This window comes from Chiloscyllium plagiosum, chromosome 6 (assembly GCF_004010195.1).
Source record: "Chiloscyllium plagiosum isolate BGI_BamShark_2017 chromosome 6, ASM401019v2, whole genome shotgun sequence".
Lineage (NCBI taxonomy): Eukaryota > Metazoa > Chordata > Chondrichthyes > Orectolobiformes > Hemiscylliidae > Chiloscyllium > Chiloscyllium plagiosum.
This window is the reverse complement of record NC_057715.1, coordinates 56,476,568-56,492,332: the sequence shown is the minus strand read 5'-3', so window position 1 is coordinate 56,492,332 and position 15,765 is coordinate 56,476,568. Positions and strand designations below refer to the sequence as shown.

The 15,765-nt window shown below is 38.8% G+C and overlaps 1 protein-coding gene across 5 annotated transcripts in view; it reads left to right on the top strand.

Moving 5' to 3' along the window:
• hikeshi (heat shock protein nuclear import factor hikeshi) overlaps positions 1–15,765 on the top strand; it is a 44,010-nt gene that overhangs the window by 12,371 nt on the left and 15,874 nt on the right. For all 5 annotated transcript variants that reach the window (XM_043691576.1, XM_043691579.1, XM_043691575.1 and 2 more), the window contains exons 2-3: positions 5,863–6,100; positions 12,567–12,718. In XM_043691576.1, coding sequence (XP_043547511.1) covers positions 5,863–6,100; positions 12,567–12,718 — 390 coding nt within the window. The remainder of the gene's footprint in view (positions 1–5,862; positions 6,101–12,566; positions 12,719–15,765) is intronic.

Below are 15,765 nucleotides of genomic sequence, written 5' to 3'. Positions count from 1 at the left end.
TACCCAAGAACTCTGTGGGAAGCTAGAGAAGTGATTGCTGGTTGTCTTCCTTAGATATTTGTGTTATTAATAGTCACAGGTGAGGTGCTGGAAGACTGGAGGTTGGCAAACGTTGTGCCACTGTTTAAGGAGGGTGGTAAAGACAAGCCAGGGAACTATAGACCAGTGAGCCTGACCTTGATGGCGGGCAAGATGTTGTGAAACTTGAAAGGGTTCAGAAAAGATTTACAAGGATGTTGCCAGGGTTGATGGATCTGAGCTACAGGGAGAGGCTGAATAGGCTGGGGCTGTTTTCCCTGGGTTGGGATTATCTGGTCGGCGTGACGGGTTGGACCTAAGGGTCTGTTTCCATGCTGTACATCTCTCTTACTCTATGATTGGACACTCTGGAGGCAGGAAGCATGTTTCCGCTGATGGGTGTGTCCAGAAACAGAACACAGTTTTAAAAATAAAGGGTAGGCCATTTAGAACAGAGTTGAGAAGAAGAGTGGTAGATGTGTGGAGTGCTCTGCTCCAGAAGGCCAAGTCTCTGGATACTTTCAAGAAAGAGATGGATCGAGCTCTTAAAGGTAGTGGAATCAAGGGTTATGGGGATAAGGCAGGAACAGGATACTGATTGTCAATGATCAACCATGATCATAATGAATGGTGGTGCTGTGTCAAAGGGCCAAATGTCCTACTCCTGTACCTATTGTCAATTGTTGAATCTTCCACTTCAAGAAATCTGAAAGCAACATCCGCAGCTTCAAATTCCATGCAATGAATTTTGTCACAGTGCAGCTGTTTGTGTCTGGAACAGCCATATACCTGTTACTTTTTATAAAAATAAACACTGATCCCTCTTAAATCCAGCATGTTTGAATCCCAAGTGAACCACCACTTACGATCTTAGACTAAATTGACTTGATAGATCATATTTTAAAAAAAAAATTTAGTGAAGTGGTCTTTTATTGAAATACAAACGTGTAATGCTATAGATTGGTTTAACAATACAACAAGTTTGTTTCACAGAAGAAATGAAGATAAAACAGAATAAATCGAAGTATTTCTAAATAACGACTTGAAAGATTTCAAAACACATGGTAAAATGCAATCCTGTTAATCCTGAACTATTACATAACATCAGACAGTATTCCCTTCTCTATCACAATTATATTTTTAATCAACTTATTTGTATCTTGTAACATATCTCTGGAACTGCTGGGATTAGAACTGGAGATAGGGACCATACTGCTGCATCACAAGACTCCTGTCACAGCAATCAGTTTGACTTAAGTGTTTCTTTCAATTCCCAGTCTCAAGAGATTAATAGTCTCCTACATGAGTATTCGCACACTGAGCTTATATTTTCAGAGCCTCGAATAACCCGTATAGGATTCTAACAAAACATTTAAGGTATGGAACTTTGAATCTAAAATCCATATCTTTTAGAAAGTCTAACTGTTTTAAACAAACTCTTTTCTCCAGGAGAAGCTGTTTGTTATATCAGACTTCAACCAGGGCCTCCATAAAATGAAACCAAAAGCTTTCCAACCTATGGGTTTCTCCTGAAGCAAAATAAATCAATTCCTAATCCTTCTAACTGAAAGCAAGCTAATACTCTTCAGTATTACACTGCTTGTAAAGTCTCACAATGAAAGTTTGGGAGAAGATTTGTAGCTCGGGTGCTCTCACAATGAAAACAATTTTCCATCATCACCTAGGAGTGCTTGTGCGCTCTCACATGCGTGCACACATTTGTTTTAAAAAAAAAAAAAAATGGCTTTGGGAATACCATTAAACACTCATCAACAGATAGACTGAAACGCATAAGCTATGAGCTCAAAATTCAAATTCTTAAAATACAAGTTTTAATGATGAAAGTGATGCATCAAATGGGGTTGTTTTGCCCTTGCGTTGTGTTGAGCTTCGTGAGTGTTGTTGGAGCCATGTGCAAAGTATTCCATCAGACTCCTGCTTCTGTCGCATAGGTGATGGACAAGCTTTCGGAAGTCAGGAGATGTGTTATTACCACCAATGTCTGAGCCTCTGATCTGATGTTGTAGGCAGGATATTTGTCACTGTTCCAGTTCAGTTTCTGGTCATTGTGAACCCTCAATGTCACTAGTTTTAATCCAACAAAACTTCCTCCTTTATCTATTCCAAATGCCTAGAGGCAAAGCTGAATATTTTGTGAGAAAGTTCGATTGCTTTTGTTTGCTGAGCACTGATGTTTTATGGTTTGTGCATAGACTCATGTGTCTTTGTTCTGCAAAGGCTTCTCTTCACCATTGAGAAACTATTCACTTTTTTGAGTACAAAGTAGACAATTTCAGATCACATCAAATTCCATTTGGCAGAATTATGCCTATTAACCTTGCCTATTTGCATCCTTTCTTTCTGTATAACATGGTGTCTTTGGATTCAAATCCTTTACTAACTGATATAGTTTTGTGGATTGATGACAGCGTTGATAGAAGGTTGAAAGTGGTATTCCATAAGGATGGGATTTGCTTTTGTTCATCAGATAATATAAATGATTTGGATTTTGGTATTGGAAATAATAAGAAAATGCTGCAGATGACACAGAATTGGGTGTGCAGTTGGTACTGAGGGCAACTGACCAATACAAGGCATTAACAATTTGGATTAATGAAACAGCAAATCCGTTTCAACCAGAGGTAGGAATAAGTTCATGCACTTCAGTACAAGGAATAAGGAAATCATCATTCCCATGAAAGATGGGTCTAAATGTGGTAAAAGTAGTAAAGGGATCTAGAAGTAGCAATTCACATTATCAAAATTAGCCATGCATGTTAATACAACCATAACAAATGCAAATAAAACACTTGGGTTTTTATTTTCTAGAGGAATAAAATTCAAAAACAGAGAATCTATGGTAGACTTATTTAAAAAAACTTGATTAAACCACACTTACTTAGTCTATGATTTGGGCAGGTGACTCTGGCTAGGCCAGCGTTGGTTATCGAACTTTAATTGCCCTTGAATAATTAGTGCTGAGTTATCATCTTGAACCGGTGGTATCTGTATACCCACAGTATTATTAGGAATTTGATCCAGCTACATTGAAGAAATGATAATATTGTTCCAAGTATGGATGGTATGTTGTTCAAAATGAGTTGCAGGCGATGTTCCCATGCATCTGCCTCCCTTATCCTTCTTGGTAGGATTTCAGTTTTGAAGGAGGTTTGTTCGAGATGGTGTGATGTATCATATATATGGTACTGACCCATAGCCTTTGCAGTACCAATGTTTTTAGCATTTTTTTGATGTCTCAATGTGAATTGAATTGGTAGAAGAGTGGCAGCTATGATGTTGCAGAACTCATGAACAGCTCTAGATGGATCATCAACTCAGCACTTCTTGCTGAAGATGGTTGCAAATGCTCTAGCCTTGTTGTTTTTTCTTTGCACTGATGTGTTGGGGTATCCCAACACTGAAGTTGGGAATATGTGTGGAGTTGCCACCTGCAGTTAGTTGTGTTACTCTTCATGACTAGATGAGGCAGTGATATGATCCATTGGTTTTGAGATCATTTAACACTGTCTTTTGCTTGCCACTTCCACTATTTGGTATGTAAATATTTTGTGTTCTGACTTCGAAGGTTGATATCTCATCTTTACATATGCCTGGTCCTGCATCTGGCATGCTGTTCTGAACTTTTAATTGATCTAGGGTTGGTCCCCCAGATTGGTCATGATAGAGTGGAGAATATGCTGGCTGTGAGGTTACAAGTTGTGGTTGAAAACTATTTTGCAACTGTTGATAGTCCACAAGGCCACACATTTACTTAGTTTTGTCATACCATTCGCTGCCTGTTCCCATTTGGAAAGGGTGGTAGTGCAACACAGCATAATGGAGGTATCCTTAATATTAAGTTGAACTCTCATATCTACAGGAATTTTTCAGTGGCCACTCCCGTTAGCACTGTAATGACAGTGGATTTTAAAACAAGTGGATTAGTAAGGACAAAGCCACGCAACATTTTTCACTTTTGGTTCCCTCACCATCTATCAGAGACTCAGACAATCAGTCATGTCCATTTAGGAACAAGTTGGATGAGTGTTAGTGGTACTGCTAAACCACTCCTGGTAGTGGAGATTGAAACCCCCTATCCAGGGGCCCATCATGATGCCATTCTAAATTAATCCCATCTGCCAGCACAAGGCATGTTTTCTTCTACTCCCTGCCTGTTCATATGTTTGTCAAAATGCCTCTTAAATGTTGCTATCATAACTGCTTCGACCACCTCAGTGACAGCACATTCCAGGCACCTACCACTTTGTGTAAAATAACTTACCTTGCACGTCTCGTTAAATTTTTTACCCCTCACCTAAAATCTATGCACCTTTAATTTGACACTTTCTCCCCAGGGAAACGACTGAGACTATCCACCCTATCCATGTATTTCAAAACTTTTATATATTTCTAACAGGTTGCCCTTCAGCCTCCAACACGCTAACAAAGACAATCCAAATTTGTCCAAATTCTCCTGATAGCTAATACAGTCCAATCCAGGCAATATCCTCTTCTGCATCCCCAAAAAGCCGCCTCTTCATTGCTATAGTGATGACTAGACTGAATACAATAGTGCAAATGTGATCTAACTAATGTTTATCCGCCTGCAACATGACTTGCCAACTTTGATACTCCTGACCAATGAAGGCAAGCATGCCATACAACACCTTTTACCACCTTTGTCCACTTATGTTGCCACTTACAGGGTGCTATGGGCTTGCACACCAAGCTCCCTCTGTATATCAGTGCTCCCAACAATCCTGACATTTACTGTATACTGTCCTCTTGCATTTGATCTCCCAAACTGTATCACGTCAAAATTGTCCAGATTAAACTCAACCTGCCATTTCTCTGCCCAGCTTTCCATTAGATCTATATCCTGCTGTATGCTTTGATGACCTTCCTCAGTACCCACAGCTCACCGCTTTCATGTCATCTGCAAACTTCCCTATCATGCCACCTACATTTTCATCCAAATCATTACAAACAATGGAGGTCCTCATACTGATCCTTGAGGAACACCATTGGTCAGACTTTCAAGTCAAAAAAACACCCCCCCCACAACTACTTTATCTTCTTTTACCAAGCCAATTTTTGTATTCAACTTACCAAGTCACTATGGATTCCCAGTGACTTAATCTTCTGGATCAGTCTACCATGAGGGACCTTGCCAAATGTTTTCATAAAGCCTCTCTAGTGCACATCCATTGCAGTACTCTCATCGATCACCTCAGTCACATCCTCAAAAAACTCAGCCGAGTTAGTGAAACCTCACCCATACAAAACCATGCTGACTACCGAGTAATCCGTTTTTGTCCCTATCATTAAATGCAGAAGTTTGTATTTGAGTATTAATAGTAAGAGGCTCATGTAGTGGCTGTTCGGCTGGATAACCGGTTTCAGTGGTATAAATATTGCATGATGCTGTGTACTTGGACATTGTTGTGAATCTTAAAAGAATGTTGACTTGCTTAGTATCCTCTCTAAGACCAACTTGTTTCTTTTAAGCAAAATTAATGAGATAACCTAAGTTGATTTATATACACTGCAAAAATAGCAAACTATTTGTTGAACTCTCATGGCTTTGCTTTTGGATGAAATATAAAAGAAAATGTGTATTTCTTTTCCATCAGATAGTACAGGACATAAATACTGCTTAAAAAGCTTTGAGATGAAACACTTCAACTTTATGCCAAATTTTAACTGTTTTTAATGTGCTTATCTGTGTCACCCATCTTTTTAATGCTGTACTTAGCTCTTGCTGTTGTGAATATGTTGGAATATGTTTTTGGCTTTTGTTTGTTTTAATTCTGCCTACTAATAGTGCTTTTCTCCCTGGTTCAGGTGCAAACAGATGCACAACAAGTTGCAGAAGGGAAATTTGTGTTTAACCTTCCGGATTATGAGAATGTCAATCACGTGGTGGTCTTTATGCTGGGGACAGCACCATTCCCTGTAGGAACAGGAGGATCTGTGTATTTCTCATATCCTGACAAGGATGGAACACCAGTTTGGCAGTTGCTAGGATTTATAAGTAATGAAAAGCCTAGTGCAATCTTCAAAATATCACGGTTAAAAACAGGTAAGTTGAGCTGGCCTTTCAGTTTGGTGACATTAATGGCAATAGCAAAAGAATGTATATCTATAGATATTCTTCGTTTCTGAAAGTAGTTTATGGTCAATTCAATACACTTGAAATGGCGTTGATCTGAAATAGGTGAATGCAACAGAGTCCATTTCTTTTGAGTCCCTTAAACAGCGATGATATAATCAACTGATCTACTTTCATTCTGCAGGCAGAGAGGCACCATTAAATGTTAGCTATTTATTGAACTAAGCAGATTGTTTGCTTATCACAACTGAATTGCAGTGTTTAACCTTTGCTGCTCAAAAACCCAGTACTGTTCCATGTTTGGAAGAGTCTGTTGAACTAGGTCTGACTGTGTAATCTTGAATGCAATATTAAAAAGTTTGTTTTTACTCCTTCAATGAGAGGTGGACACTATGGTCAAAAGCCACCAAACTAATTATTGTTTCAGAAGAGTTTTATTTTCTATCAATTAAGTTGCAAGGGTGCTGAAAGGAAAAGATTCTATTTCATTCTTTATCTATAAATCAGATCTTCAAAGATATGGTTTGATAGCACACCTGAATTTAAATTTTAGTTGAAATGCCTTTAAAATCTAATGCTGTTTCAGGTTTTTTGGAGGCCTTATTGAAGAACTGCTACTACATTGGTTGTTTGCTCAGAGAAGCAAATTGCACTTTAACTTGATTAAACAAAATATTTAATAAAATTTGTAGCAGGTTTCAAACTTAATTCTTTATAATAAAGGTATACCTCTGGATATCAGCATATCTGACATCTGAGTCAGTATGTGGATGTACCTACTAGAGAAGGTACAAAACTTGACCTACTTTTGGGAAGTAAGGCAGGACAGGTGACTGAGGTGTCAGTGGGGTAGCACTTTGCAGCCAGTGACCCTAACTCTATTAGTTTTAAAATAGTGATAGAAAGGGATAGACCGGATCTAAATTGAAGGAAGGCCAATTTTGTTGGCGTCAGGCAAGAACTTTCAATTGGGGTAGATGTACTGGTAAAGGGATAGCTGGAAAATTGGAAGCCTTCAAAAATGAGATAACAAGAGTCCAGAGACAGTATATTCCTCTTGTCATCCTGTTCCCGCCCCGGGCCTCAGTCAAAGCAAGACACACAGTCGCAGTGTAGTTTTACCTTCTTCATCTTTATTCTGGGCCCCTGGAGGGTGAGAGAAAATGATCACCTATATCCATAGAGACATGAGTTCATGGTCTTCTCTGGAAGAACAGTTTCTCAATGAACTATACAGTCATTTTACAGGAAGGAGCATCCAGATAAAGTAACATCTATATTAATTGGGTGACCTTGACAATCAGCGAGCATTAACAGTAAAGATTAAATATCTGCTGTTACACAATGAATAACTGGCTTCACATAATGAATACTTTTCAACTTATTAATTGACGTTACATACTGAATGCTACCTCATCTTGTTAAATGGTCTATATAATGAACACTTTTCCACCTTGTTAACCTGTTAACAGCAGTCCAGCAGCCATTGTTAACTTTAAGTTCTTATGAGTCATGCTCACCAGAATGTCTTGTTTCACAAAGCTCAGAACTTAACTCTTTCCCTTCATGCTTATACCCTATACACATTCTTACTGTTAGGGTGAAAGGCAAGGCTAGTAAGTGTAGGGAATGCTGGATGACTAGAGAAATTGAGGTTTTGGGAAAGCAGGAATCATATGTCAGGTAGAAACAGCAGAAATCAAGTGAATCCTTAGAGTATAAAAGCAATAGTACTATACTTAAGATGAAAATCAGAGGCAAAAAGGGGACATGAGATAGCTTTGACAAATAGAGTTAAGGAGAATTGAAAGGGATTCTATAAATATATTAAGGACAACAAAGTGACTAGCGAGAGAATAGGGCCCCTCAAAGAATAGCAAAGCAGACTATGTGGAACCGCAGGAGATGGGGGAGATACTAAACGAGTATTTTGTATCAATGTTTACAGTGGAGAAGAATATGGAAGATATAGAATGTAGGGAAATAGATGGTGACATCTTGAAAAATATCCATATTACAGAGGAGGTAGTGCTGGTTGTTTTAAAATGCATAAAAACGGAAAAATTCCCAGGACCAGATCATGCGTATCCTAGAACTCTGGGAAGCTAGAGAACTGATTGCCGGGCCCCTTGCTGAGCGATTTGGAATATCAATAGTCATAGGTGAGGTGCCGGAAGACTGAAGGTTGGCTAACGTGATGCCACTATTTAAAAAAGGTGATAAGGAAAAGCCAGGGAACTACAGATTGGTGAGCCTGATATCGGTTGTGGGCAAGTTGTTGGAGGCAATCCTGAGGGACAGGATTTGTGTGTGTTTGGAAAGGCAAGGACTGATTCGGGATAGTGAGCATGACTTTGTGCGTGGGAAATTATGTATCATGAACTTGATTGAGTTTTTTTGAAGAAGTAACAAATATTTTTGATGAGGGCAGAGCAGTGAACATCATCTATATGGACTTCAGTAAGGCATTCAACAAGGTTCCCCTTGGGAGACTGGTTAGCAAGGTTAGATCTCATGGAATACAGGGAGAGCTAACCATTTAGATACAGAACTGGCTCAAAGGTAGAAGACAGAGGGTTGTGGTGGAGGGTTCCCTTTCATACTGGAGACCTGTGACCAGTAGTGTGCTACCGAGGATCGGTACTGAGTCCACTGTTCGTGTCACGTGTATATAAATGATTTTGGATGTGAACGTAGGAGGTATAGTTAGTAAGTTTGTCATGGACAGCGAAGAAGGTTACCTCTAAGTACAACAGATTCTTGACCAGATGGGCCAATGGGCCGAGGAGTGGCAGATGGTGTTTAATGTAAGGTAAATCGGAACAGGACTTATACACTTAATGGTAAGGTCCTGGGGAATGTTACTGAACAAAGAGACCTGGGAGTGCAGGTTCACAGTTCTTTGACAGAGTCACCGGGAGATAGGATCGTGAAAATAAAGGTTTGGAATGATAACCTTTATTGGTCAGAGCGTTGAATATCGGAGTTGGGAGGTCATGTTGCGACTATGCAGGACATTGGTTAGGCCACTTTTGGAATATTGTGTGCAGTTTTGGTCTCCCTCCTACAGGAAGGATGTTGCGAAACTTGTAAATCTTTTCTGAACCCTTTCAAGAATGTTACCAGGGTTGGAGGAATTGAGCTATTGGGAGAGGCTGAATAGGCTGTGGCTGTGTTCCCGGGAGCATCTGAGGTTGAGGGGTGACCTTATAGAGGTTTATAATGTAATTAGGGGAATGATTTGATAAATAGATAAGGACTTTTCCCTGGGGTTGGGGAGTCCACAACTAGAGGGCATAGGTTTATGGTGAGAGGGGAAAGATTTTAAAGGATCCTAAGGGGCAACTGTTTCAGTGTGGTGCGTGTATGGAATAAACTGCCAGAGGAAGTGGGGAGGCTGGTAGAATTACAGTATTTAAAAGGCATCTGGATGGAGAAATGATCAGGAAGGGTTTAGAGGGATATGTGCCGATGGGACTAGATTAGGTTTGGATATCTGGTCGGCATGGATGAGTTGGATCAAAAGGTCTGTTTCTGCGCTGAGGTGCTGACTCTATATGACTCTTTTTTTTTTCTCAGGTGAGCATCTGTCCTTCCTGCCCGTTTTTCCCCCCCCCCCCCCAGCGTTCATATCTAAACGCTTGGAAGTATTGTCAGTTCATATTTATCGGGTGTTTAGTTCTAAATCAGGCAGGTTAAATGGAAAGTCATTTATCAATATAGAAGATGCTTTTATATTTCTTAATCCTTTTTTTTTTGGAATTTAGTTCTTGTTTAATCTGTTACCTTCCTGTTTGGATGGGCTAATTTTTAAAAAGAAATATGCTGTTCTTGGATAATATTAGCTCAGTCAAATTTATTGCTTTGCTTTTCTTGTATGTGGATGATGTTTGACTTTCATGAACTGTTCCTGTCTTTTTCATAATGTTGTTAGATAGGAATTTCTAGTTTTCTGACCAGTTACAACTTGTAGGCAAACTTGGAAATGATTGGGCATGAAGAACACTGCTGCTCTTGTTCTTCTTGGTAGGGATATCATAATGGAAGGACTGCCAATGTTAAATGGGTTGATTGATGCATCTTGTGGATTGCATAAACATGATCCACAATACAGTGGTAGGTATGCACTCCATGTAGCTTTTGACTAGCTTGAATGGCTAGAGTCACAACAAGTGGTCAACATTCTGTTACAATTGTGGTTCAAGATTTATAGATGGTTGAGAGCCTTTGATGAAACAGGTGAGCCATTTGCCAAGGGTGCCTGCTATTTTAGCTAAGCTGTTAACATTTCTGGTCTACTACAGCATCTGTTCATTGGTAATCTCCAGGTTTTGGGGATGTTGAAAACTGGCAAGATACTGCTGAAAGTTCTGTTATTGATAATGCTCATTATTTAGGATATGCAACCGTGTGGCTGTTACTTCTCGTGTGATATCAAGCCTTCTGAAGCCACTCACTGCTATATTGTGGCCACCAATCTTCCTGTGGTACTTTGCTTAAATTTTGGGGATAGGTTAGTTCAATTGGCTGGACAGCTGGTTTGTCTTGCAGAGTGACAGCAACAGCGCAGATTCAATTCCTGTGCCAGCTTAAGATACTTTCTCAAACAGTCCCCTCACTTAGGGTATGGTGACACTTTGGTTAAACCACCACCAATGCAAGAGCAACTATAGTCCTTTGGGACTATGATGACTTTACATCACTCTTCTTCAAAAATAAACTTAGATAATGAGTGGCATAAGGGTGTTTGGTGTACAGCCAATTTGAAGTTGAGGTGAGGCAGTTGATAGTCTGAGTTCCATTTCTAGAGACTTATTTCATTTCCCTCCCAATCTGTCTTCACAATAACAAGAACCTCGAAGTGTAATGCCTCTTCCCACTTTAGATCTGTTTCTGCACAAACCTGGAACTTCATTGATCTGTATGAGTTATTGCTGTGCAGATGATTGTCTGTCTTTACTAACTGGATTCCTGCGGAAGCATACTGTGCATTGGGTCACAAAATAGATTTTAGGTGGAGATAGACAGTTTTTTAATTAGTAATGACTTAAAGGGTAATGGAGAGTGGACAGGAAAGTAGAGTTGAAGCTGAGGTGAGACTAACTGATCATACTAAATGGTAGAGCAGGCTCAGCTTCACTTTTCTATTTTTATACTATATTCCTTTTGCAATAAATGTCAAAGACCCACTTATCTGCCTTATTACCTGCTTACTTGTATAACATCTTTGACTCATGCTCAAGGACACCCAATGCACAGATATATTTTGAAGTTTCTCTCCATTTAGATAGCCAGTTGTCTTTTCATTCTTCATACCAAAATAGTTGACTTCTCATTTAGTTATGGTTAAATTCCATCTGCCAAATTTTGGTCCATTCACCTAACCTATTAACAACCATTTGTAAATTTCTTATTTCTTCATTGCAGCTTACTTCTGCAAATTTGTGTTTGTACATTCATTAATATAGACTGTAAATAGTTGAATTCTGTGGCACCCCACTAATTAGAGCTTGCAGACCAGTAAAAGACTCATTTATCCCATCTCGTTACTTACTCTTGGTTTGTCAATCCTTGATCCAAGCTAACTTATTACTGCTGATCTGGTGTGGTCTTAACTTATGTATTGATTTTAGTGCAGCACTTTATCAAATGCCTTACAGTCATAAAGTCTTACAGCACAGAAGCAGACTCTTCGATCCAACAAGTCCATGCTGACAATAATCCCAAAGTAAACCAGTCCCACCTGCCTGTGCTTGGCCTATATCCCTCCATGATGGGGCAGTGCTGGTGTTGGACTAGGGTGGACAAAGTTGAAAATCACAACACCAGGTTATAGTCCAAGTTTATTTGGAAGCACTAGCTTTTGGAGTGCTGCTCCTTTGGGTAGTTTTGGAAGATGATCATAAGACACAGAATTTATAGCAAATGATTACAGTGTCATGCAACTGAAATGATATTTTGAACAAACCTAGATTGCTGTTAGGTCTTTCATCTTTTAGAATGAGTTGCAGGTTTCGCTTCATTAACATGTAAATCCCAGAACTTCTTTAAAGTCATAAACTTGAGATAACTTAAGGTTCTATAAAAAAAAAACTTATAAAAATAATTCAACAATAGCATTGATTGTGCTGTATAATTATCCTTTTGCAAATCATTTCTCTCAGTAAGATTCTGCTGTTGAAATGTTTTTAACCTAAAGCTTAAAATCAAAGATCAAATATTTGTGATGTATTTCTTAAAATTGCATTATGGTATCACTTTGTTTTGCAGTGTGATATAAATATGTGTTAATTCTGTTTATTTTTATTTTTGCTTTAAGAGGTTTCATTGTGTTACAGTTCTTTTTCTCTGGTTTTACAGTTATTTAGAAGTGTTTACATTGTATTCTGAACTTCCTTAAATTGCACATTAATGGAAATGTATGATCTGCTTGCAGAGGAAATTGGACAGCATCCTTTTGGAATGATGAATATCGCACAAACTCAATCTGTTGCTCAAATAGGGATTTCTGTGGAACCTGTGGAATTCTTGACACAGCAGACCCCAGTAGCAAGCGCAGCTGTATCAACAGTCGATTCATTTACACAGGTAAGTCCAATAGCTAAGTTAGTTGGGCAACATTGTATTTGGCTTTAAAAAAACAAACTTTTGATTTTGAAATCATCTCCTAACACATTCTTTTGTAAACGACACATCCAGTGATGCAACTAGAGTCCATGTCTATCTTCAGTGCTGCAGTGGTGTAGGTGATCATGCTCTTCCAAAACTTCCAATCATGGAAAAAAAAGTGGATGCTGTTTGGAGTTCTATTTAAGTCAGTACTTAATATTGCCTAACGTCCTCTTTTGTTGTTTCTTGCTTTCTTTTAGTAATCCAAAAGTAAAATGCAGTAAAACTGTTAGTAAGCCCAAGGGTGAAAGAATATTGTGCAGTCAGCCCTTATGGTCAGATCACAGATTGCTCAATTCTAATTATCAAGTCATTGCTTTACTCCTCAGTGTTGAGCACTGCTGCCTCACAGCACCAGGATCCCAGGTTCAATTCCAGCCTTGGGCGAATGTCTGTGCGGAGTTTACATGTTCTCTCCGTGTCTGCGTGGGTTTCCTCCGGGTTCTCTGGTTTCCTCCTGCAGTCCAAAGATGTGCATGTCAGGTGATTTGGCCTTTTAAATTGCCCATAGTGTTAGGTGCATTAGTCAGAGGGGAATGTGTCTGAGTGGGTTAGTCTTTGGTGTGGACTGGTTGGGCCGAAGGGCCTGTTTCCACACAGTAGGGAATCTAATCTAATTCTTTACTGGTTAATTTTAACTGTCTATGGAGTCTGAACTGATTCGGTATGCTTGAAAGTCATCAGTCAAATGTGGAATCCAGCATAAGATGAAATCCATTTGGAAATCCAAATCTTTTCATGCTTATTATTGATATTTTTGCGCAATAAGCTGATTAGTAAAGTGAATTTAATTGACAAAACTAAAAGCTTATGCTTGCTTTAAGTTACACACCAGGTGATTTGTGATTCAATCTGTTGACCAAATTTTATGAAGAAAGGATGCGATCATGTCGGCTGTTGCTCCATAATGTGAAATTTCCAAAGTTTTAAATTTGGTTTCTGGATCACGTTGTCTCTCTTTGCATTGGTCAGTGTGTCAGTGTTTGTAACAGTCTTAATTGTTCCTTCATTGAACGTAATTGACACCCTAGTTTTCACAGGTTCATACTGTTTCAAAGAGCATTTTAATTTTAATTAAGTTATTCTGTTAATTAGACATTTTCCTGTTTCCTCAGCTTAAAGATGTTTTGACTTTAAAGTAGTTAGAATTGAAAGTTAATAACAAGGAGACTGGCATCTGGGACCTTGGTGAACAAAGGACCAAAAATGTATCTCCTTGACCTATAAAATTTTAGAATTGGAATTTTTTTTAAAAAAGGACTTGAAAGAAAGGGTGAATTGGGATAGATGTATTCATTAACAAAAGGGACAGAAATAGGAAAAAAGTAGGAGGGAAAATATAAAATTTGGTGTTTGAAAAAAATCCAAATCAAATTGCTACATATGGGATTGAGATATTATGACTGATTTTTATTTTCACTTTTCTTAACTGAAGACTGGTATTATTTAATAATAACATCAGAAGCTATTAAATGTAGATTTGCTAAAGGTTTAGTACAAATACAAGAACTTAGTGAAACATGGGAAGTGCAAACATTGTGATTTTAGTGATGCCAAATATGAATTGGCAACTTGTTGCAATTTGATGCTGAAGTCATAGATCTTCACAAATTATTTGATGGTTCGTGTACAAAAAAATGTATATTTAATTTTTTAACAAATAGTCCACATTTTAATCAGTTGTGTAAATGTTTAATTTATGTTCTTTCTGCTGTCACAGTTGGAAATTGAGTTGTAGCAATTTTAAAATTAACTTTTGCATATTTTTTCCTTTGTGCTGAGACATTTTTTCCAATTTTGATTATACATTTATTTCAATCAAAAAATGGTATAATAGCCATAGTTCGTTTGCCAATAAAGCCTTAACAGAGGACAGCACTTCAATATTAAAGCAGCTTTTAGAGTCCAATTATCTTTTTGATATTCATTTTCCTTTCCTAGTTGTTCCTTCTGTACAAATATTGATGTTTGCAATGAGTTCAGAGTGTTGCTAATTATTACAAATTTATGGCTGTTATAGCTTCTGAGGGAACCACAGTATTGCCAATCACTTCTTTAAATTGAAGGCTCACTGGTCTTAACTTTAACTCTGCATCTCTCTCTCTACAGAAGCTTCCAGATTTGCTGAGTTTCTCCACCACTTTGTTTCTGTTTCAGGCTTCTTTAAAATTGTCTGCATTTTTTTTTGTGCAAGTTGACTCCTGATGATCCACGTCAACTTGAGCCACAACAACATCCAAAGGTGCAGCAATGAAACTTAATGATTTCTGTGTTTTATACATGTATGTTCCTTCAGGTTCTCCAAAAGGAATCTGGGTTAGCTCTGAGTAAGGCAAAGTCATAGAGATGTACAGCATTGAAACAGACCCTTCGGTCCAACCTGTCCATGCTGACCAGATATCCCAACCCAATCTAGTCCTACCTGCCATCACCTGGCCCATATCCCTCCAAACCCTTCCTATTCATATACTCATCCAAATGCCTCTTAAATGTTGCAGCTGTACCAGCCCCTTCCACTTCCTCTGGCAGCTCATTCCATACACGTACCACCCTCTGCGTGAAAAAGTTGCCCCTTAGGTCTCTTTTATATCTTTCCCCTCTCACCCTAAACCTATGCCCTCTAGTTCTGGACTCCCCAACCCCAGGGAAAAGACTTTGCCCCTCATAATTTTGTAAACCTGTATAAGGTCACCCCTCAGCCTCCGACACTCCAGGGAAAACAGCCCCAGCCTGTTCAGTCTCTCCCCATAGCTCAAATTCTCCAACCCTGGCAACATCCTTGTAAATCTTTTCTGAACCCTTTCAAGTTTCACAACATCTTTCCGATAGGAAGGAGACCAGGTGTACCCTAGCACACTGTGGAAAGCTAGGGAAATGATTGCTGGGCCTCTTGCTGAGATATTTGTATTCCAGGAGTGGCCTAACCAATGTCCTGTACAGCCGCAACATGACCTCCCAACTCCTGT